General features: G+C 36.2%; 2 protein-coding genes across 5 annotated transcripts in view; one reads left to right on the top strand and one right to left on the bottom strand.

The window, feature by feature from the left end:
• ZNF326 (zinc finger protein 326) overlaps positions 1-25258 on the bottom strand; it is a 39435-nt gene that overhangs the window by 5566 nt on the left and 8611 nt on the right. The window contains exons 3-9 of one of the 4 annotated variants that reach the window (XM_006934897.5): positions 22425-22460; positions 22218-22329; positions 19666-20071; positions 17099-17297; positions 10259-10370; positions 4753-4900; positions 3350-3449 (exon numbers count right to left, since the gene is read on the bottom strand). In XM_006934897.5, coding sequence (XP_006934959.2) covers positions 3350-3449; positions 4753-4900; positions 10259-10370; positions 17099-17297; positions 19666-20071; positions 22218-22329; positions 22425-22460 — 1113 coding nt within the window. Of the gene's footprint in view, positions 1-3349; positions 3450-4752; positions 4901-10258; positions 10371-17098; positions 17298-19665; positions 20072-22217; positions 22330-22370; positions 22461-25258 lie in introns of those variants that run through there. The other 3 variants (XM_045036151.1, XM_019837400.3, XM_019837401.3) reach the window with 3 other exon arrangements.
• Positions 952-2272, top strand: LOC101084379 (homeobox protein NANOG-like). Its single transcript, XM_045036152.1, is given in 2 exon segments — positions 952-1086; positions 1088-2272. Coding segments are annotated over 2 exon segments (906 nt in total). The 3' UTR covers positions 1859-2272.

Genomic DNA, 25258 nt, shown 5'->3' with positions numbered 1-25258 from the left:
CTTGAACAGATGCAATATTTAAAGAGGTAAAGAAGCAGACTTGGAAGATATTTAAAAGACAGAACCAATAAGATACAATGTTATAGATATAATAAAGTAAAATTACTTAGGACTAACTTTATACTTGTGGCTTAGATGGTGGGGCTACCTTCCAAGGAAAATGAAAGACCAGTCTTCTAAGTTTTTGTTTTCTTAATGGGGTGGAATAAGCCCAAAGAGCACACAAAATTTTTTTGATACATTCCTTTTGTAAGACTGCGGAAGAGAAAGGCCAATAAGCATCTCGATGTTCAAGAGAAGAGTTCAGAAGATAGATCTGTGTTAGAGACAGAAGTATGTACGTAATCAACACAGAGGAGATAGTTTAAGCTCTGAGATTAGATGAATCATAAGGAAGGAATATAAAAAGAGAAGATCATGGAACTGAAAACAGAATACTGGGAAATATCAACTTCTAAAAGCTTCACAGAGAGGGGCACCTGGGTGCCTCAGTTGGTTGAGCATCTGATTTTTGATTTCAGCTCAGTTCATGATCTCAGTTCAAGCCAAGTCAGACTCGGTGTGGAAAGCACAGAGCCTGCTGGGGATTCTCTCTTCGCCCCTCCCCTGCTTGCTCTCTCTCTCTCAAAAATAAATAAATTCTTAAAAAAATAATAAAAATAAAATAAAATAAAATAAAATAAAATAAAATAAAATAAAATAAAATAAAATAAAATAAAATAAAATAAAATAAAATAAAAACACAATAAGAAAAAGAATAAAGAACCTCAGGACTCTTTTGCTAAATTGGGTTGGTTGGTGCTTGGCCCTTTCGGTGGTGACGCCACTGCATCCTATCTTTCTGATACTCTTACATCTGGAGATCTTCAGATTTCTCTTTTAAGTTCTTCCACCTAGACACGTAAGCCTGCATCTCCCTCTTTTTTTTCTCTCTTCCCTCAACTCAGCAACATGAATACGGATCCATCTCAGCCCCAATGCCTGCCTTGCCCCGAAGCGCCCGATTCTAGGGACTCTTCTCCAGTGCCTGAGATTGATGGGCCTGAAGAAAATTATGCACCCTTGCAAATGTCATCTGCTGAGACCCCCCCACACGGAGACCGTCTCTCCTCTTCCTTCCTGCATGGATCTACTTGTTCAGGGCAGCCCCGATTCTTCCACCAGCCCCAGAGTAAAAGTGCTGCCCACTTCTGCAGAGGAGATCACCGCGAAGAAGGACGATCCAGCTCAGGGCAAGAAACAGAAGATCAGAACCGTCTTCTCTCAGACCCAGCTACACGTACTCAATGATAGATTTCAGAGACAGAAATACCTCAGTCTCCAGCAGATGCAAGAACTTTCCAACATTCTGAACCTTAGCTATAAGCAGGTTAAGACCTGGTTCCAGAACCAGAGAATGAAATGCAAGAGGTGGCAAAAAAACAACTGGCCAAAGAATAACAACACTGTGTCTCAGAACAGCTCTGCAAATCCAGAATACCCAGGCTTCTATTCCTATCACCAGGGATACCTGACGAACACTTCCGGAAACCTTCCAATATGGGGCAACCAGACCTGGAACAGCCAGTCGTGGAGCAACCAGACCTGGAACAGTCAGTCATGGAGCAACCAGGCCTGGAACAGTCAGACCTGGTGCCCCCAAGCCTGGAATGGCCAGGCCTGGAACAGCCAGCTGCACGACTGTGGAGAGGAATCCCCGCAGCCCCAGATATAGTTACAGCAAAATTCTGTCAGCGATTTGCAGTCCATCTTAGAAACGACTGGGGAAAGCCACAGTGTGATACTGCAAACGGCTAAGTATTTTAGTGCCCAGCAAATAATGGATTTATTCCCAAACTACCCTGAACATACAGCCTGAAGTCACGTGACCATGAGCGTATTAATCCGTCTCCATTTGGGCGATGGCTGTATTACTTCTAGGATTTGTCTGTTAGGATCCTGTATCTCTGCCTTGATATTCTGCTTTTCATTATGTTTATTCTGTCCATCAAGGGGGAACGGCAGGAGTCTCATCAAAGAGGATTCCGTAGTTTTGGCTGCTTTGAACAACATGCGGAAATATGTTTCTGGCTCTAGATAACTGGATACAATACTAGTTTGTATATCTTTAGGCTCCAGAATTTAACCACAAGAATAGGAAGTAAAAATACAAAGATGTGATGAAGGATTATTTGTATTTTCTGAGATAGTGAGTCTTAACAACCTCAATTGTTAACGGTGGAGGGTTAAGTTATAATGTGCATCATTGATTTCCTCTGCCCCCTGTGCTAGTTTAACTACAACTCCTGACCTGTTCGTTATTCCAGTATTTGTAGAAAGCTGTTTTTATATTTTAATGTGTCATGATGATAGGACCAGTCTGGCTGGTGGTTTATGACAGATTTAAGTACAAATAAATACCCACTTTATCTTTAAAAAAAAAAAAAAAAAAAGAACCTCAGGACAGTGAGATACCACAGAAACCAGGGGTGGAAACAGATTCACAAAAAATAGTGGAAAATGTTAGAGAAGTAAAATAATGATTCAGAAGAACCTACTGAATCACCCTACTGGTATTGGGAATCTCTGTCAGAGCAGTTTTGGTAGACCACTGGTAACATAAAGTGGTCTACTGTGGCAAAGTAGTAATGGGTAGTGAAGACACAGATCAGTATGGACTATGTTTTAAAGAAGAATGGTTGTTTAATAGGAAAGCAAGTTTTAGGGGAACTAGTATCTGTTTTTCTTTTCTTTTTTAAAGATGGAGATTTTTGGGGGCACCTGGGTGGCTCAGTCAGTTGAGCGTCTGACTTCAGCTCAGATCATGATCTTGCAGTTGATGAGTTCGAGCCTTGTGTCTGGCTCAGTGCTGACAGCTGGGAGCCTGGAGCCTGCTTCGGACTCTGTGTGTGTGTGTCTGTCTTTACCCCACCCCCGCTCGTGCTCTGTCTCTGTCTCAAAATAAAATAAAATAAATTTTTTTAAAAGATGTAGTTTTTTTTTCTTTTTTAAAGATGAAAGCATAGGCTTCAGGGACAGAATCAAGAGGAATAAAAAGACAGAAAAACAGAAGAGTTCACTATTTGAGCAAAAGTCCTTAAAGAGATGAGAAGTGAGAAGACAGAATGTAAGAATTCACTTCCACCTAGAGGAAAAGCTGATTTTTCTTGTAAAACTGAAGTGAGAAACATAATGGTAGGTAGTGATAAATTTGTAAACATGAGAAGAGGAAAGGAGGTCACCTCTGATGACCTACTCACGGCTACCACATATGACTCGATCACACTAGCGGGCAGCATCTACACTGAAATAGATTATGGTAAGTAAAATATATGTGTTAATTTCTAATACACTTTGTTTAAATACTTACCTTCCATAACATCTTTTTCAATTATTTTAACTACTTCTGTTTGATTATTTGTCTGCTGTTTACGAATAGATGTTTTCTTGAATTTATTCACCATACATTCCTATAAAACAAAATAGGAAGAAACACAAAAAGTTTTCACTGAGCTTAGCATCAAACTCAGCCTATAGAAGATAACATCTGTTATATAAGAACTAATATCTGTCCTCAAGGAGTTTATAGTTCAGTTGAAAAAGACTATCATTAAATACAAATACAAATAAATTACTGGGATACTTACAAAAAATATTCACTTTCAAAGTGTATTTTAGGCATAAAGAACAAGAGAAATCAAACAGAGCTGGAAGAGTTAAGAGAGGTCTTCTCAGGGCAGGTGGTACATTAAAGTCCTAAATGACAGGAACCAGTTAAGGAATGAAATGAACAGAAAGAAATTTCTGTAAAGGTACACAATTCTGCATGGATGGGGAAGAATGAATGATCACTGTATTTCTAACCTCCTAACAATTCCATATCTTTGCCCAAAGTAACTATATGTACAATCAGCAGTCCAGCTCTAGCCTCTTCCTTAAACATCCCTGGCCCCAACTATCCTCACCTTTTCCAAACACCCCTGCCTACACCCTCACTCCTGGCCCTCCGATTTAACTGTGTCATCTGTGTATAAATGAGTGTGTTCTTTCCAATTACTGTGAGTTCACTAAGGGTGGTATCTGTGTCTTCAGTCCTTGCATAACACCTTTTGTTAAATAGTCAAGAAAAACTGTTGAACTAGTGACCACACACTGATAATAGAAAGGACACTAAACAGACATCAGCTCTCTAGCTCTGAATTCAGACTGCCACTTAACTGGAAGAGTCACTACACTGCTCTGAGCATGATCTTTCATGATAAAAAAGAACTGTGATGACGCCCAAATGAAATAATGAATGAAAGTACCCAGCACAACACTAGGTACACAGCAGACTCTCAACTTATGATAGCTGATTCTGCATCAATAATCAGGTGTTAAAGGAATTCTTTTTCCTGACACCTCTGCCATAAACTACTGTAAAAACATAAAATATTCTCTCAAATTACAAATCTAAAATCTTTACAGAGGAATTCACATCTAGTTTTAAAAAAAAAAAAACAACTCTCTAAATGACTCTTAAAAACTGAGAACTGAGGGTTGATGGAGGTGGGAAGGAGGGTAGGGTAGGTGATGGGCATTGAAGAGGGCATCTTTTGGGATAAGCACTGGGTGTTGTTTGGAAACCAATTTGACAATAAATTTCATATATTAAAAAAAACTCTCTAAGTAAGTAGTCAATTAAATTTTTAGAAACTTGGGAGGTGGGGAACTGAAAAACTAAGAAATTAAAATACAAATAAAGTGCCTCTTGATTTAAAAACAGCTACTTACATGCAAAAACTCCATAACTACTTTATCAAATTTGGTTTGTTTCTGAATATGATCCAATGTTTCCTGGTGTGAAGAACTTTCCAGATGTAGCTCAATATCTTTTTCTTCAAACGTTCGGAATTTACAAAATGAACATGTGAATGCCATTCTATAAAGAAAAAAAAGTTTTCCTTAAATATTGCCTTATTTACTGAGAGTTCATAAGACCATGCCAATAAAACTAATTTTACCAAAATAAATGATTTCCTTTATACCATCTTATGGTTGATCTAAATTTAGCTGAAGTCAGAAAAAACAGTATTTCTGTAAATATTTGGCCAACACTGCTATTATATACCACTTTGCAAATAATGGAATCAGTGGATCTATTTAATCTAGTCCTAAGCTATCCACTTCAAGTTTAGAATTATAAAGCCAAAGCAAACTTCCAAAAATACCAAGTTCTGAAGTTCCACTACTTATTTTTATACTCTGTTCCACTCTCAAGCTTGCAGTCCACCAAGGTAATAACCAACAAAGCCAGGTGAACATCAGACAACCATAGTTCACTCCTTTGGAGCTGTTGGGTGACCAAAAACCCTACCTTCTAAGGACCACTTCAGGATGACTGACAAGCCTAGATAAATTTAGAAGCTCAGAAGCCACTCCAATATGAATTTCCCTCTTTTCTCCTATAAAGTGTTCCTATCTTATGTATTCTATTTCCTGTTCATTGAATTATAACAATAGTTTCTTCATTGGTTTGTCTCTAGTCTCCATTTTCCAATTAATTCTTTTTTTTCTTAATGTTTGTTTATTTTTGAGAGCGAGCAAGCGAGTGCACACAAAAGCCAGGGAGGGGCAGACAGACGGAGACACAGAATCTGAAGCAAGCTCCAGGCTCTAAACTGTCAGCACAGAGCCCAATGCGGGGCTCAAACTCACCAACCGCGAGATCATGACCTGAGCTGAAGTCAGATGCTTAACCAACTAAGCCACCCAGGTGCCCCTCTAATTAATTCCTTATATCACTATTATATTAATTTTCCTAGTTAAAACTTTGGGATCTGGAGCCTACTGCTGGGTTTATATCAGAGCCCCCTTGTGAGACACTGGGCAAATTACTTGACTTCTCTGGATCACAGTTTTCTTATCTTAATGCAATGAGAACCCTTATAGAAGTATCATTGAGGATGGAAAAAAAAAAAGTATATAAAGCCCTTAGAACAGTTCCCACCACACAGTAATAATTCAATTAATTAGTCACTTCCTAAAAGAGACAACAGCACTTTACTGGCTTCACTGACTTAAGCATCATAAAACAAAGTCAAAACACTTTTAGCTGCCCTTAAAAAAAGTTTTTAATCTCTCCTATATCTTGTTGGCTTTACCCACTAAATACTTTTATTTTTTTTTTTAAGTTATTTATTTTGAGAGAGAGAGAGAGAACACAAGCGAGCACAAGAAAGGAAGGGCAGAGAGAGAGGGAAGGAAAATCCCAAGCAGGCTCCACACTGTCAACACAGAGCCTAAAGTGGGACTCTATCTCACAAACCGTGAGATCATGACCTGAGCCAAAATCAAGAGTCAGACATTTAACCAACTGAGCCACCCAGGTGCCCCCCTACTAAATATTTATAAAGAAAATTTTTTTAAGGTTTATTTACCTTTGAGAGAGATGGAGAGACAGAGGGGCAGAGAAAGAGGGACACACAGAATCCGAAGCAGGCTCCAGGCTCTGAGCTGCCAGCACAGAGACCGACGCGGGGCTCCAACTCACAAACCAAGAGATCACAACCTAAGCCGAGGGTGGACACTCAACCAACTGGGCCACCCAGGCGCCCCATCCCCCTACTGAATGCTTTTAACAGTATCTGGCACACAGTATGTCTTCATTAAATGTTCAAATTAAATCACACTTGCCAACCCCCACTAGAGCCCTGTTCAATCTACACAGCTTTCCATATCCAGAATATGAATGAAAGGTCCCTGTTTCCTTGCTGTAACCTCGAGCCATGCCCTCTACCAGGGCTGCCTAACAGCTCCTACCATTTATTTTATTTATCCTACCATTCCCAAGTCAGTTCAAATACTGCCTCCATCCATTTCCCTGATTTTCCTGCACTCCTACTGAGAAGTCACCTCCTGTAAGATCACTTTGTACTTCTCTTCTGGCACTCTTCCCTTTATACTATTGTTTGTTTATAGCTCTCACACCCCTGTCCCCTCCCCCCGGCTCCCTCTACTCTATTATACTGAAAGCATTCAAATATCCAAAAAGAATGTATCGCAAGAATAGTTATTTATTGTCAGTCTCTTACCTTCCTAACTCAAAGCAAAACTGCTCTGATAAATTATAATTTTAGACTATTGTAAAGGATTCTTATTCTAAAATGACAACTTAATTGAACTGACATACTTTAGCTTATATGAGATTTATATTTATAGCTAAATGAAAGTTCAGTTCTTTCATTTTCTCCAATTCACACATGTATATTAACACAGATATATCATATCCAAAGCTTTAGTTTTTTTAAACTTTTTTTAATGTTTATTTTTGACAGAGAGGGAGCACATGCGCGTGTGCACGTGTGCAGCGGAAGGTCAGAAAGAAGGGAAACAGAGGATCTGAGGTGGGCTGTGCACTGACAGCACAGAAGCCTAATTAATGTGGGGCTCAAACCCACAGCGAGATCAAGACCTGAGCCAAGGTCAGACATTTAACCAACTGAGGCACTCAGGCGCCCCCAAAGCTATAATTTTTAAAGGGGAAAGTATTCAGGGGTAAATAGCAAAATTAATCTCATAATGTAAAATCAGCTTCAGATTCCTATACACTTGAAACAAAGAGTTCATTTCACTGTTTTCACTAATCCCGTCATCCGTCAAAAGAAGGAATTCTATCCACAGTGGCAGGGATACTGTCAAGGAACAAAACTACCTGCCTCTTAACACTAGAACTTCTTTTCATGGGTTAATTCTTAAGAAGCTTAATCCTATTGTTTCTCAGGTGGCAACAAATTAGGAGTAACATATCAGAAAGAGCACAGGAAAAGGTTATTAAAGCTGGACAGAGATTACAGAAGTACAGCTTAAACAAAAGGGGTTTGAACTGCACAGGTGCCTTATACACAGATTTTTTATAGTATAGTTCTGTAAACGTATTTTCTCTTCGTTAGGAAAACCAAGTGGCTCGGTTGGTTAGGCGTCTTGACTCTTGATTCTGGCTCAGGTCATGATCTCACAGTTCTTGAGCTCCAGCCCCAGGTCTGGCTCTACACTGACAGCACAGAGACTGCTTGGGATTCTCTCTCTCTCTGCCCCTTCCCCGTTCACATGTGCTCTCTCTCTCTCAAAATAAATAAACTTTAATATATATATTTTTTTTCTTTTCCCTAGCTTACTTTATTATAAGAATACAGTATATGATACAAATAACATACAGAATATGTTTATCAACTGTTTAAGTTCTCAGTAAGGCTTCCAGTCATCAGGTGGCTATAAGAAGTATTGGAGTTGAAAAAAAAAAATTAAAAAAAAAAAAAAAAAAAAGAAGTATTGGAGGAATCCAAAGTTACAGATTTGTAACTCTGGAGAATTAGCACCCTGAACCCCCATGTGGTTTATGGGCCAAATGTAATACCTATCTCACTAAAATCAAAGACAGTCTAAGCAAACAAAAAAATCTGGGAATTCAGATGCAACTGAATTTTCTTTTACCACATTTTACATAAATAAAATCAATGTATATGTTAAAACCAAATAGTAACAAAGAATATCCTGTTTAATATGAAAGAAAATGGACAACGTAAACATATCTCCATGGAAAGGTCTGCAGATGCTGCTCTTAAAATATTATTTTCTGAACTAAGATAAAGTTTTAGACATATAGAAAATTCACTTACATGTAATATTTCATTCCCCTCATGCTACACAAATTAACTTTTCAAGAGCAAAACTATGTTCTAAACAAAACATACACTGAATTTACTTTTTAAATTTTATAATCTTTATTTTCCTAGCATAAGCAGCAATTTCAGAGAAAGATGATGAAAGAAGTATCAAATACTGTCCTTTTGAGAAATTTTCTTACACGTTTTCATGCACAACTTTACACGTTATATGTATTTTTTTTTTCTATTTTGCCTGCATTTTCTCCATGTTACTACAGGCTTTATAGCCTTCATTTTCAACAATGGCCTAAGACCCCACAGAGGGATGTGTCAAAATTTACACATACTTGACTACTCTCTGTCACTGATATTTGTTTCATGTCTGGAGCTATGATAAATAATGCTGTAAAGGGCAGCTTTTTAGATTAAACTCTTCTACTTTTACATTATCTTCCTGGAGAGATCATGGGCTATAAAAAAAATTCAAGACATTTTTAAGGACTGTTAAACTGCTTCCCAGTAGTTAAAACCATATTATTTGGTTACCAGCAATTATAAGTGTATGCTTTGATTGTTTCCATGTTAGTAAATCAATGTTTCTTTTCTCCTAATAAAATGCCATGCTATTATTTAAATTCCCAGTTTATCTTACAATGAGTTTCAGCGTTTCCCCTAAAACTATGAACTAGCTATTGTTCCTTCACCCAATCATATATTAGGCATCTTGTTTTTACTTTTTAAAAAATACTGGTTGGGTGATATTTACCTTAGAGATTAATCATCCTTGTGTTTATAATATTTTCCAAGTCTGTCTGTTTTCAAGGTGTAAAGTTTTAATGAAACTAATGTGGTCATTATTTCCTTTGTAATTTAATCTACCACTTTTAAGCCTAGAAAAAAGACTTCTGCAGCAATTAAAATATTCTATTTTATTTTCCTGTTATTTTCCATTTTGTAGGTTCTTTAATCCAATGGATTCATCTTCACTGGTCTAAGAAGAGGATCTAAACTATTTTTCTTATTGTTCAGTTGTTCAAGCAACCCCCCGCCCTTTAAGCAATTCTCCTTTTGTTTGCAACATTTGTATTATATATTACATTCTTACATATAACACATGTATTTAGAGGTTAATAATCCTATTATACTAATAGTCTTTTTTTAGTGCCACATATTTTTAACTATTACAGCTTTCAAATGTTTCGATTATCTAGAAAAGCTAGTACCTACTCATCTACTCTTCTTTTACAGAATCTTCTTTGGAATCAAGATTGACGACACTTGTTACATTTCTACTATTTAGTTTTTCTATCCAAGAATATCACTATGTCTCCATGTAGTCAAATCTCAAGACTTTGTGGTTTTCTTCATGTCATGACACGTATTTCTTTTTTAAGAATACTGTATTTCTAGGTATTTTTTATTTTTAAATTACCATTAGGGATGGAACTCTTTTTTCTTATTTTTCTCAGTGTGACTGCACATAAATACCAAGAATCAAAAATATTCCTATATATCTTTGATCAAGCCTTTTCATTTGACCCCATGAATTTTCTCACATTCCAAATGATGTATTTGCATTTCCTAGGAAACTGTTTTTTCATAAGACCAATTTTCAGACTCTACTAAGCACAAACCTGTATCCATCTCCATATTTCTCACTGTTTTTTTCTCTTCTGCGCCTTTGTTTTTCTCGCCGAGCCTCAATACGTCGCTTTTCTTCTTCTTCATTTTTAGGATCAGTTTTTGCTAGGATATCAACAAGAGTCAAAATTAAATATCATTTTTCCATCCTCCCTTTTCAGTTCCCACTTCATAAAGCATTAAACATGCAAGGTATATTTGGTGATCACAATCTAAATTGAACTCACCAGAAAAATCAGTTTGAGATTAACCAGTATTTCTTAAACTTCATTCATTTGAATATCATTACCATGGCTTCAGTGTTTTGGTTTTTTTTTTTAATTTTTTTAATGTTTGTTTATTTTTGAGAGAGAGAGAGAGAGAGAGAGAGAGAGAGAGAGAGAGAGAGAGAGAGAGAGAGAGAGAGAAACAGAGACAGAGCCCAAGATGGGGAGGGGCAGAGAGAGAAAGATGAAGACACAGAATCTGAAGCAGGTTCCAGGCTCCGAGCTGTCAGCACAGAGCCCGACGTGGGGCTTGAACCCAAGAGCCATTAGACCATGACCTGAGCCGAAGTCGGACGCTTAACCGACTGAGCCACCCAGGCACCCCTATGGCTTCAGTGCTTTTAAATAAGTTTCTCATGTTCATGACAAACTGCATAGTAATTACAACTGTAGAAATTAGATCCTTTGAATCACCTAGTGTAGTCACTAATCACTCATAAACATCAAAATTACCCAGAGACACTTTTTAAAAAAGCACATGCCCTGGTCTACCCCTCTTCCCTAAATCCTTATTTAGGATGGAGTCAGATCATCTGTATGTTTTAAAAGGCTTCTCACATGATTTTGATTCAAAGTTTTGCTTTGGATATTACATTTATTTTTGGAAGGTACTGTTGAGGATGTAGTATTATATTACACAGAATCCCCTTTATGAGGACAAAGGTAATAAATTTTTCATGGTTTTTGGTACCAGGAAAAGGTGTATTTCTTCTGGAAATTTAATTTGCTTTTAATCTGGTGGACTGACAATTAGAGACAGTCACATTTTCCATCTGTACATTGTTAAAAAATTGAGAGGCAAACTGAAAATGAAATTAAGAAAACCATTTCATTCATATTAGCATCAACAAAACTAAATAGGAATAAATTTAACAAAGGAAATGTAAAACTTACACAGTACTTAAAAACTACAAAACAGGGGTCCCCGGCTGACTCAGTTGGAAGAACATGAGACTCTTGATCTCAGAGTTGTGAGTTTGAGCCCCATGTTGCGTGTAGAGATTATATAAATAAGAAGATAGGTAGGTAGACATATAGGATGAACTTACAAAAAAAAAAAACAAAAAAAAAACCACAAAACATTGTTGAAAAAAGGTTAAAGAAGATGGAAATACTCTGGAAAGCAGTGTGGAGGTTCCTCAGAAAATTAAAAATAGACCTACCCTATGACCCAGCAATAGCACTGCTAGGAATTTATCCAAGGGATACAGGAGTACTGATGCATAGGGCCACTTGTACCCCAATGTTCATAGCAGCACTCTCAACAATAGCCAAATTATTGGGGCGCCTGGGTGGCGCAGTCGGTTAAGCGTCCGACTTCAGCTCAGGTCACGATCTTGCGGTCCGTGAGTTCGAGCCCCGCGTCAGGCTCTGGGCTGATGGCTCAGAGCCTGGAGCCTGTTTCCGATTCTGTGTCTCCCTCTCTCTCTGCCCCTCCCCCATTCATGCTCTGTCTCTCTCTGTCCCAAAAATAAATAAAAAAAAAAAAACGTTGAAAAAAAAAAATAAAAATAAAAAATAAATAAAAAAAAAAAAACAATAGCCAAATTATGGAAAGAGCCTAAATGTCCATCAACTGATGAATGGATAAAGAAATTGTGGTTTATATACACAATGGAGTACTACGTGGCAATGAGAAAAAATGAAATATGGCCTTTTGTAGCAACGTGGATGGAACTGGAGAGTGTGATGCTAAGTGAAATAAGCCATACAGAGAAAGACAGATACCATATGGTTTCACTCTTATGTGGATCCTGAGAAACTTAACAGGAACCCATGGAGGAGGGGAAGAAAAAAAAAAAAAAAAAAAAAAAGAGGTTAGAGTGGGAGAGAGCCAAAGCATAAGAGACTGTTAAAAACTGAGAACAAACTGAGGGTTGATTGGGGGGGGGGGGGGGGGGGGGGAGGGAGGAGAGGGTGGGTGATGGGTATTGAGGAGGGCACCTTTTGGGATGAGCACTGGGTGTTGTATGGAAACCAATTTGTCAATAAATTTCATATAAAAAAAAAAAAAAAAGAAGATGGAAATAAATGGTTCAGAGATTAGAAGACTTAACGTTGTTAAGATGGTTGTACTCCCCAAACTGATCTACAGATTTAATGCAATCCCTATCAGAATTCTAACTGATTTCATTACAAACATTGACAAGTTGATTCTAAAGCTCATAAGGAAGGGATCTAAAGTAGTGACAACAATCCTAAAAAGAAAAACAAAATAGGAAGACTCACCCTTCATGATTTCCAAACTTACTACAAAGCTACGATAATCAAGATACTGTGTTACTGGCACAAGGACAGACCTATAGATTAGCAGAACAGAATTGGGAGTCCAGAAATAAACTCATAAAACTTTGGTCAACTAGTATTTAGCAAGGATGCCAAAATTATTCTGTTGGGAGAGAACAGTCTTTGCAACAAATGGTGCTGGGCAACTGGACAGCCACATGCAAATGCTAAAATACAAGACCTAAATGCAAGAACTATAGCTAGAAAACTCTTCCAAGAAAACATAGGAGTATATCTTTATGACTTTGGAATTTGGCAAGGAATTCTTAGATATACACCCAAAAGAACTGGGCAGCCAAAGAAAAATAGATAAATTAGACTTTATCAAAATTAAAAGCTTTTGTGCTTCCACACCCCTCCTCCCCCAACCTTTCTTTTAATGGAGGAAAGACGAAGAATATGGCAGATCTTACTCTAGACTCTCAATGTCTTCTATAACTTACCTGGACCTAATATTCAGCAAAATAGTGACTGTTGAGAATGAATTTGGGAAAATACAAAGACACAATTAGATGGTCAGAGTTTAGATTGTCTAAGCAGAATTAGGGACTTAGAAACTATTTCTGGTCTTCCAGAGAACAAACATTCCTAGTTATTCAGTATTTTTATCTTAAGGACATGTCTATGTCTAGTTCTTTTTCTCTTAAGTAAGTAATGCACTGCACCATCAGCGCAGAGCCTGACGCAGGGCTTGAACTCACAAACCATGAGATCATGACCTGAACCGAAATTAAGAGATGCTTAACCAACTGAGCCACACAGGTGCCCCACATAATATTTATTATTTGAATTTGCTTTTGTTGTCACATGTACAATAAAACAAGGTGTTATTCTGTCATTGAAACTTTTTGAAATTAAATTGTATACTATTTCACCTTGTAAATTTTTACTTTTAATGTGTCATGTCTGTGATTTATATTGTTTATATCTGTCACTGAAGTTGGCATTTCCTGATTTTAAACTTTTATAGAAATATTTTGAAGTAGCTTTGGCAGTTTGACCTCTTGTTTCTAAAGTGCTTTCAGGGGCGACTGGGTGGCTCAGTCGGTTAAGTGTCTGACTTCAGCTCAGGTCACAATCTCACGGTCTGTGAGTTCGAGCCCCGCGTCGGGCTCTGGGTTGATGGCTCAGAGCCTGGAGCCTGTTTCCATTTCTGTGTCTCCCTCTCTCTCTGCCCCTCCCCTGTTCATGCTCTGTCTCTCTCTGTCTCAAAAATAAATAAACGTTAAAAAAAAAAATTAAAAAAAAAATAATAAAGTGCTTTCAAAGAGATCATTTTTAATAAATACTAGTTAAGGGGCATCTGGGTGGCTCAGTCAAATGAGCATCTGACCCTTGGTTTTGGCCCAGGGCATGGTCCCAGGGTCGTGGGATCAAGCCGCACATCAGGCTCTGAGCTGAGCATGGAGCCTGCTTGAGGTATTCATTCTTTCTTTCCTTTCTTTTTCCTTCCTTCTTCCTATCTATCGATATTTTTTCCCTCTCTCTCTCTGCCTCGCCCTCCCTCTCCCATTGCCCCTCTCCCCCACACACATGCTCTCTCTCACAAGAAAACAACAAAAACTAGGTGAGTAAATAAGCTAAATCCTTTTTTCAACATTGCATATATTATAATTTCTTAAAGCAAAAGTTTATTAAAATTCATCATCAATGATCAAAACAAACAGAATTAAATCAGAGTACCTGACAATAGCCTGACAGTATTTAATTTTATCCTTTTTGTTCTTATTGTCTAAGTTTTAAATTTTTGTTTCATGTAAAGGTTGCCTGGGTTTTTTGTTTTGTTTTGTTTTGAAATATGAAATTTATTGTCAAATTGGTTTGCAAACAACACCCAGTGATCATCCCAACAGGTGCCCTCCTCAATGCCCATCACCCACTTTCCCCTCCCTCCCACTCCCCCATCAATAAAGGTTGAATGTTTAAGTCTGTGTTTTTATCTCTATAAGTAAGATACAGATGGCTAGAATATATAAAGAATATTTTCAAATCAATAAAAAGACAAATAGCCCAACTAATAAGTGAGCAGAACATCTAAACGTGCATTTTTCCAAGAAAGGTATATGAAGAGCCAATAAGCACGAGAAAAAATGCCCACCCATTAGTTATTAGGGAAATGCAAATCAAGACCACAATGAGATACCATTGCATACTACCTGGATGGTTTGAATCAAATAGATAACAAGCCATAGCAAGGATATAGAAAAATCAGAACTCTCATCTACTGCTAGTGGGAATGTAAAATGGTGCAGATGCTTTGGAAAACAGGTGGTTCCTCAAATGATTATACTATATGATCCAGCACTTCTCCTAGATATATATCTAAGAGAAATGAAAACACATGTTCACACAAAAACTTATACACAGATGTTTACAGCACTATTCATAGTCCCCAAAAGGTAGATACAACCCAAACACCCATCAGTGAATGAATAAAGGAAATTTGATTTGTTCATACAGTGGAATATTTCCAGCCATAAAATGGAATGAAGTACTAATACCTGCTGTAACTTGAATGAATCCTGAAAAGATTATGCTAAGTGAAAGAAGCCCATTACAGAAGTCCACATTTTATACAATTTTTTTTTCATATGTAAATTTAGAATACAGGTATCTATAAAGATAGAAAGTAAGTTAGTAGTTGCTCTGGTCTGTGGGGTTTGTTGGGGGTAATGCCTAAAGGGTACCAGGTCTCTGAGAGGAGATGAAAATGTTCTCAAATAGATTAGTGATATTTGCACGTATCTGTGAATACACTAAAAACCAATGATTGGAACACCTTAAATGGATGAATTATAAGGTGTGTGAATTATATCTCAATAAAGCTTTTTTTATTAAAAAAAAAAAGTTCAGAGCCAAATTACTGTTACTTATCTATGCTGTTTTATTTTATTTTTTAACTTTGTAACATATCTCTACACGAAATCAAGTACACTTGACTAAACTACATGACAGTCAAGGATGTACCTAAATAAAAGCTAACAAAAGGTCTTCTTCAGACTTCTTTGTGAAAACACATAACAGCAAAATAATATACACCAAATATTTTGTCTATTTTTACATGTACACTGAATTACTTTTTGTTTTTTTATATTTATTTTTGCCTTGATGACTGAGAAGTGTTGAGTCTTTCCAAGTAAGGTGCAGTGTAAGTCTTTCTATTTTGTTTCACTTTTTTAGGACTGTTTTCACTATTTTAGATCCCTTGCAACTCCTTATGAGCTTTAGAATCAACTTGTCAATTTTTGCAAAGAAGTCAGGTGGAATTCTAACAGGGATTGTGCTAATAAATCTGTAGATCAGTTTGGGGAATATAACCATCTTAACATTAAATCTTATGATCTTTGAACCATTTATTTAGTTTTTCCATTTATTTAGATCTTCTTAAACTTCTTTCAACAATGTTTTGTAGGTTTTGAATACTGTTTTAAGTTTTATACTACTTTTGCTAAATTTACCTGAGTATTTATAGTCTTCTTGATGCTAATACCAATGAAATGGTTTTCTTCATTTCATTTTCAGATTGGCTCTCAATTTTTTAACAATGTACAGATGGAAAATGTGACTGTCTCTAAGAGTCGTCAGTCCACAAAATTAAAAGCAAATTAAATTTCCAGAAGAAACACACCTTTTCCTGGTACCAAGAACCATGAAAAATTTCTTCCCTTTGTCCTCATAAAGGGGATTCTGTATAATGTGAGAATACTACATCCTCAGCAGTACCTTCCAACAACAAATATAACACCCAAGACAAAACTTTGAATCAAAATCATGTGAGAAGCCTTTTAACACATATAGATGATCTGACTCCATCCTAAATAAGGACTCAGGGAAGAGGGGTGGACCAGGGCATGTGCATTTTTAAAAAGTGTCTCTGGGTAAATTTTTTTTTCAACGTTTATTTATTTTTGGGACAGAGAGAGACAGAGCATGAACGGGGGAGGGGCAGAGAGAGAGGGAGACACAGAATCGGAAACAGGCTCCAGGCTCTGAGCCATCAGCCCTGAGCTTGACGCGGGGCTCGAACTCACGGACCGCGAGATCATGACCTGGCTGAAGTCGGACGCTTAACCGACTGTGCCACCCAGGCGCCCCTGTCTCTGGGTAATTTTGATGTGTATGAGTGATTAGTGACTACACTAGGTGATTCAATGAATCTAATTTCTACAGTTGAAACTACTATGCAGTTTGTCATATGAACATGAAAAAATTATCTAAAGCATTAAACTTTTTAAAAACTAGAAGTACCATAAGCCATAGCAATTATGTTTTCTCACTTACTGGGTGATTTGCTGAGGCTCATCTTCTCCACAGGCTTTGCTAGCTTGGGTTTCTTGATAAAGGTTCCACCAGGCTTATTAAATGGTTGCATCATTTTTCTCTTTATTCCTCTTGCAGCAGCAACTGTCACATTGGTGGGTTTGTTTTGATAGTCAACAACAATTCCAGGTCTATGAATGCTTCCAAAATCACTCATATGCTGCAAATTTGTGAAATCAAGAAATATTAGCATAATATCTAAAGATAAAGTATGAATTCACACAAATTTTACCTGTTATCTATCTAATAATTTTCACCTGAAAATTACCCAGAACTGAACTAAATTTTACATGTCCGCTCTGAATAAACACATGGAAAACCTTTGTAAATTATTACATGAACTCAAATCCAGTGAATTAGTATTTTTATTTCCAGTAAAACAAATATGGATATTTCCTATTTTTTTAATTTTTACAATTCAAAATTGAGATCATAAACAGCAAATGTGCCTGTCAGAATATTACCACTTGTACAACTCTCTGACAACTCCTCTTCAGAGTTCCTAATTGATGTTTTCCCATGAAAAGACCTAAAAAGACATCTTTATTTCACTAAAACCTGGCTTAAAACTAAGATGCATAAAGAAGACCATATATGAAGTTTGAAGTAAAAAAGATCCAGAAATCATTTAGGATTTCTCCCTGTTGAAAAAGGGAATGAGAAGGCGAGATGGAACATTAGTATGAAATAGGAGAGTTAAAGCATAACCATGCATCAACTTCCAGGACACACTTCAGATAAAGAATTACATCTGACGTTCCATTCACATTCTTACCTAGAGAAACATATTCTGACCCAGAAGCCCAAGAAGCAAAAGTTTACAGACGAAGAGTCATGCAACCAAACGACTCTTGTGTCCCTTTCTCTTCTCTTATCGTTAACAAAATCCACTACACCAAGAGGCTACATGTCCATAGAAATTGATTCTGCTAACCTTACTTTTAGAAGATAAAGACTGAGGAGTAATCTGAAGAGAAGGATCCAATGGGAATTGTACAAGTGAAGATTAAAAAAGAAAAGTCCTGTTGGTTCATCTACTTCATTAACAGGAGGAAAGAAAGAAAAGTCCATTCAGACTAGAATGGTGAACACAAAGTACAGGAATACCTGTTTTTCTATTGTGAAAACAAAATTGATATTTGAAGTCTCATTAAGAAAAAAATCATTTGCCTAAAGTAATATACAGCATGAAAAATGTTAAGTGTTTTCCAAATTTTCAAACTGGAATCGATTTTCAATTTCAAAACCCAAAGCCTACTAACCCCAACAATTTTCAATTAACCTATAGTCATTAATTATGGTGGAAGAGCAACGTATCAGTTGCTTACATTTACATATATGCTTAGGAATCCCTATCTACCCTAGTAAACTTGAATAGTTTAGTGTTTCCAGGTAACTTATAGAGTCACATTAGAAATATCTTCATTAATTATCCATTAAAGGTGCAATGCATTTTACATCAGTAAAGGGTAACTGTTATCAATGCAAAATTTCTACACAAAAAGGACAAACTACACTGATGTACCAAAAGCCAATGAAGAGACAAAAACATGTGCCCTACTACATTTTTTATCAGAAGTACTTTCCTCTGCAAAGAGAATATTAAGAGTAACTGACTTAATTAAACCATTTCTTACATTAAGGCAAAAATACAGTATCTTTCATATGACCAAACTATATAACTCCACAATCTACATACACTTACTAGTAAAATTTCATGTCAGTCAAGTTACCTAAGAACATAAGTCATTCTCTTTATACTATGTCCTGAAATAAAACACTTGAAGACTGGTATGTTTACTCATGTAAGCAATAATTTACAAAAGATTACTTCCTAGGAAGGAGCCAGAGACATGTCTGTACAAGTAGGAGCTTATTTCTCAATAGTAAAAACTAGTGACACAAGGGAAAACAAAACACCCAGCAACAGGACATATTGCAAGAGAGTAAGTTAGTAATTATATTGACCACAAATCATTCTACAACCTATTAGACATATCAACTTCTTCACCATGTAAACATAGCTAAGCTACCCTCATCTATTATTACCGACTTTTAGTCCCTTGTGTTATATGTGAAATATGGAGCTCTGAAGAAATTCTATGTGCTAGAGTTAGCAGCAAAGTATAAACATTTTATCATACATTGCACCTTTAACCTACTCAAAAACTCCAAAGGGTTGGTTACCTTTTACAATAATCCAAGAACTGTCCCACCAGCAAAACTGCTAGTGTTTTACAAGGAAAAATGCAACTCCTTTTAACCCCTTTTAGACCAAAACCTAATATCCTCACCTTTTTAATAAAGGGAGATTTGGCAAAACTATGAACAATCATCTCACACTGCCACTTGTTTTCTGAAGTGCTGGAAAAACTTTTACAGGCAACCTAAAAATTATGCTTATGATTCAGCTTTGCTTCAAAATACACTGGGATGAACAGTGTTTATTCTAGTTGAAAACCGTGGTCTTGAAAGGGTTTAAAAGAGTGACTAGTGAAAAGAATCTGAAAAGATTCTGTTGTACTTACTCCTCGGCCTCGGCCTCTGCCTGTTGATGGTCCTCCAAAAGCATCATAGTTTCTGCTTCCAAACGTACTTTCAGGATAAGCAGGCGTTCCTCTCCCCCGAGAGCCTACAGGTGCAGGCTTCATATGGGGTGAAGAAAAACTGCTGTAGGAAGAGTAATTCTCTCTTCCTCTGTCCTCCATAAACCCAGGCCTCAATTTTGAACGGGAGTAAGGTGCTTCCCAGCTAGACCCGCCCTGGTTTCTACCTCCGAAAGAGTCAAGGCTATTCCGGTAGGAGCTCTCAAATCGACCACCATAACTACCTCCGAAGCGGCTTTGTTCGGGTTCATTAAAACCATAGCCAGATCTGTACAGATCTCGCCCACCCAGAGAAGACCTGGAGTCGTAAGACTCATAAGGTCCAAACCTGGAAAAGTTGCACAGTGAGGGAAAAAACAAAAGTAAGCTTACTAATGTTAGACAATTCAAAAGACAAATTATCAGATGACATTTATCAACTAAAATTCATTTATACCATACTGGTTTGCACAGTTCTACTTTTATTCACACCCTGATTAGGGCTGGGCAGTTCAACATGAGACCAGATAGAAAGCTATCTGAGTCAGTTTTTAAATATGAATTGAGTTAAGTAAACCTTAGCTTAAAAATCTGCTTTGTGGCAGCTTTTCTATTTTATTAAAAAGATTTGTCTGTCAGTATTTAAGCCCAGCCCTAGTCTTGGAAAAAGTCATTTGCTAAAGTTCACAAACTACTCAAACTTTCTTTGAATCCATCCCTAGTACTGGAAAATACCAAATATTTACAATATTTTGGCTTTCAATAGGGACATAAATTGAAGACTATACCAATATAGGCTATTTGTGACACAGAAGAGATCCTTTTTGCACCCCTAATAATCTATGTAACAAAACTGCTTGTGTCTGTAGCAGTCAAAATTTGGAGAATTATCTCTGCTTACAAAATTTGATATCCTGCCCAACTTTGGGTAAGGTCAATAATCAATCCTCACTCACTTTCTACTTGTAGACTAGCAAATCTAACAAATCTAGAAGAATAAGCACATAAAATAGAACATAAAAGTAAAAGACCACGAACATATATCCTCTGCATATGAATTTTCAAGGCAGATGAGAAAGAGTACATTTTATATCTTCAATTATTTAAAAAATTATTTCCTGGTAGGAAATTATCACATAAAACTACTCTAAAAAAGGGAGCACACCGTCTCCTCAAGGTTTTAATAGAATCAACAGAAGAAACAAATCATCTTACTTCTCACAAATCCAAAGCATGGATTACAAAAGTTGCTTCATAGCTTACAACATAGTTTTATAAAGGCCCACAATTACACATGAGATAAACGATAACATCTACATAGTTTATCCACATCACATTTACAATGCAATAGGGCAGTAACGGATATATTAAAACAGTTAAATGTGTTACATTACTTCAATTATTTACAGATCACTAAATAGAATGTACTATTTATTTCTGAATCCTGGTAACCGTATAAAAATTATTCCTCTTTCCAGCTCTTTTTAAAACATCTATCACATAAGCAAAATTGTTGTATCTGTTCATTTTCTTGATTTTCCTCTACTATTAAACCATAGTGGCACACTTGAAGCAGAAAGAAGGAAAGTAAAGCATCATTCAGTCCATCCTTAAGGAATCCGGATCCTTCATTTTATGAAGAAGGAGGATAGTTTCAAATGTTACCTAACTAGTTATACTTAGTAGAAATATCTGTGCCTTAAAAGGTATACGCTCTTTGCCTGAAATGTGGTCAACCCTACGGCCTGAGTAGTTCAACTAGTGTTAAGCTTTACACAGTATCAACAGTAAAATATAAAAACAATCTAAACTCTAGTGCATTAAAATAAGCAAAGGTATAGTATTCATGGCTTTAATACAATGCTCCTAGCTTAGAGCACAAGTGTTTTTGGTCTAAGTAGTATCTGCCAATAAATAACCTAGATATGGACTTAAAGAACATTTTATTATTACAATTTGCTCCTACAACTTACTCTAAAATTAAAAGAATAACTACCTTAAATGTTTCTCAGAAAACTGAATGTTGCTAGACTGGTTCAGTTAAACCCATTCCAGTCAAAGACTGCTTTGCTGCTTTATAGAATACCCCACATCAGAAAAGACACTTTTAAAAATCATAAAGAAAAAGGTTCACAGATAATATTTCCAATAACATTTTTATATCATTTGTTCAGAACATTCTGACTGATGAGGAGTTAAAAGTAAAGGAAGTAAAAAAAAAAAAAAAAAAAAGAGTTCACTACTAAAAGACAGAAAAGCTTACTCTATTATAGTGAAATGAAAATAGCTACTTGAAGTTTTCCTAAAATAATGTCTGCCAGTAATCCTGAGGTAATTTTTATAACCATTAATTAACACCTCTAAACATTTAAAGTGATTATTCAATACCAAATAGTGAAATTCAAGCATCATAACATGCCTAAGGAATACTTAAATTAAAATATCCAGAATCTTACAGTCATCTAATCATTTGGCCAAGTGATTAAGCAATTTACCTGCTACCCCCACCACCACCACTGTGATTGTCCATGCCATATGACTGGTTTAGGTAGGAGTCCATGGATCTTTGACCCCCATAGGATCCATGGCCATAGTCACGGTCCATCCCTATAAAGAGTTTAAAAAGAAAAAAATTAAATGATGCTCACCTTTACTGGCACTCAAAAGAAGAATTTTTAGATAAATATCCTTGAATGTCAGACCTCCATAAGATCCGGGGCCATAATCACGATCCATTCCTAAAACAGAGTCAGTAACAAAAGGTCAGTAAGATATACCATCCTCTTCAGGAATCTTTGCATAAAACACAAGATATTCCTATCAATGATCTGAGATAATAATTCATCATTAACATTTAAGCTAAACTCACAGTAGACGTGGAAGGAAAAAAACTCACAAATGAGAATCTACTGAATAATCAGATTTGCTAATAAAACCTATTTTTCAAAAAAACATTATCAACTAAGAAAGTTCTATATTAGAATTATTTTTAATTTAATCAACATCTATTTGACTAGGGTGCTACTTTAAGGTTCTGTATTAGCTTATTCCATAGTACATAATTAATAATAATTCCTACTCTCAAAAAAATCATTTATTAATGTCAAGAAGAAAAACTTTGTTCTAAGTATACTTTTTTGCATCTAGCTGCTCTCAAAAGATCTAAAAACTCAGAAGCAGCCACATTTTCAGTTAGCCTAATTTAAATTTGTTCATATACTAACCGAAATAGACATTTTTAAAAAGTAAAAATCATGGAGTAGGGGACCAACCTGTGGTATTACACCTATAAATAACAACTCAACAAATATTTAAATCCTCAAATACTCTGAATAGGGAATGAATGTGAACTCTAGCAATACAAAACACACACAAAACAAATTCTAATACATTAAGGGTACTAAGTATGTCTTATTACACTGCAATTCCATCTATATCCCAACCTCTGATGTAAAAAATACAACGAAAGAGGTAATAAAATAAATTTACTATGATTATAAAAATGGTATTTTTAAATCATTTAGAATGTGTCTTATAAAGTCCTTTAAAATCCTTTATTGTCACCCTCCTCAAATTTTATACACTAATAAATACAACAATATACAAAGAGCAAATACCTTAATTTACATTTTTTAAAACACTAAATTTTAATTACAACCACTTAAATATTTCTGGTCCTAATAATAATAACAGCAACAACTTCACAAAAATATCACTCAGAATCTTGCAACTTTAAAGCTGGAAGCAACCTAAATGATAAAATTCAATCTTCTTGCTTTATGGATTAGGGAACTACAGTCCAAAGAGATGACATTATTTTCTCAAAGTCCAATATGTATCCACCCTTCTAGCTTTATGCTGTTGCTTCTATGTGAAACACTCCCAGCTAACACCCCAAATATCTGCTTCTTAAAATATTCTCACTTTTAAGGGTGTCTGGGTGGCTCAGTCAGTTAAGTGACCGACTTCGGCTCAGGTTATGATCTCACGGTTTGTGGGTTCGAGCCCAGGGTCGAGCTCTGCGCTAAACACTTGCTCTGAGCCTGGGACCTGCTTCAGATTCTGTGTCTCCTTCTCTCTCTGCCCCTCCCCCGCTTGTGCTCTGTCTCACTCTGTCTCTCAAATATAAATAAATACAATAAAAAACAATTTTTTTTAAATCTTCTCATCTTTTAAAAGTCCATTTCAAATACTAACCCTTTTAAGATCAAATTTAATGATACCATCTCAGTTGATTATCATCTCTTTCTTCTAAATACCTAAAAGTCTACAGCTCTTATACGGTGCTTAGGATACTCTGCCTTATGTTCTGCTATTTGTGGCCTCATCCTAAATGTACACTCATCTTGTGGGCAGGGTCTGATTTCTACTAATTTTGTACATGCCCCAGAACCATTGTTCTCAAAGAATACTCTCTTCACCACCGCGAGTTGCTAGGACCTTTTCAGGGATCCACAAGATCAAACTATTTTCATAAATAACACTGCAACATTATTTGCCTTTTTCACAGTGCTGACATTTGCACTGAAGATGCAAAAGCACTGGTGGGTAAAACTGCAGGTCCCTCACCACAAATCAAGGCAATGGCACCAAAGGATATTAGCAGTCATTGCAGTCCTTAATACTGCACACTTGCAGTAAAAAAATAATAAAAAGAGCCATCTCTACTTAAAAATGTCCTTGATGAAACAGTTAAGAATTATCAATTTTATTAAACATGACTTTTCAGTACAATTTCTTTCTGGTAGTGTCTGTAGCACAAAAAGCAATTTTGCTGCATACCAAAGTATCACGGTTTTTGCCAGGAAAAGCCATTGTGCAAGTGCTTGGTTGTGAAATGAAATTAGCCACTTTTACAAAGAATACTATTTTTACTAGACAGACAGACTGAGCATTTGGCATTTTCTCAAAAATGAACAAAGTAAAACTGTCACTTAAAGGAAAACAACTAACAGCATTTGCTGCCAATGATAAAACTTGAGCTTTTCAGTGAAATTTAGAATTATATAAAACTTGTAAGTACCAATAAGCATAACAGAACACAATAAGTTTATTAATACATTTTTCATACTAAGACTTCAAATGGGGCGCATTATTTACATTTATAGCTCATCTAAATTCCAACTGTCCACATTCAAGTGTGCAGTCACATACAGCTCATGGCTACCATATTAGACAACACAATTCTAGATTAATAAAATAGTCATTTATCGTTGTTTTTTTTTTTTTTTTTTTGAGAGAGAGAGAGAGAGCGCACAAGTGGGGGAGAAGGGTATTGGGGTGGGGGGAGAATTTTAAGTGGGCTCCACGCTCAGCAGAGAGCCCGATGTCAATTATCTGTCTTTAGAGTTGGTAATTTATTCTTATATTATCTCAGATAGAGGGCAATTTTGAAATTAAAATAAAAATTTCAAAATAAAAAGCCTTCCTCTAAACCTCATATTAAAAAATACTCTTAGAGCTAAGTTCAGTTAGATAAACAAAGCAAAAAGTTTCATATTGTTATTTCTGCGAGTTTCAATTTTGAGCTCGCAGA

This window comes from Felis catus, chromosome C1, assembly GCF_018350175.1.
Source record: "Felis catus isolate Fca126 chromosome C1, F.catus_Fca126_mat1.0, whole genome shotgun sequence".
NCBI lineage: Eukaryota > Metazoa > Chordata > Mammalia > Carnivora > Felidae > Felis > Felis catus.
Note: the sequence above shows the minus strand (reverse complement) of the source record. Positions and strands in the feature narration are given on the sequence as shown.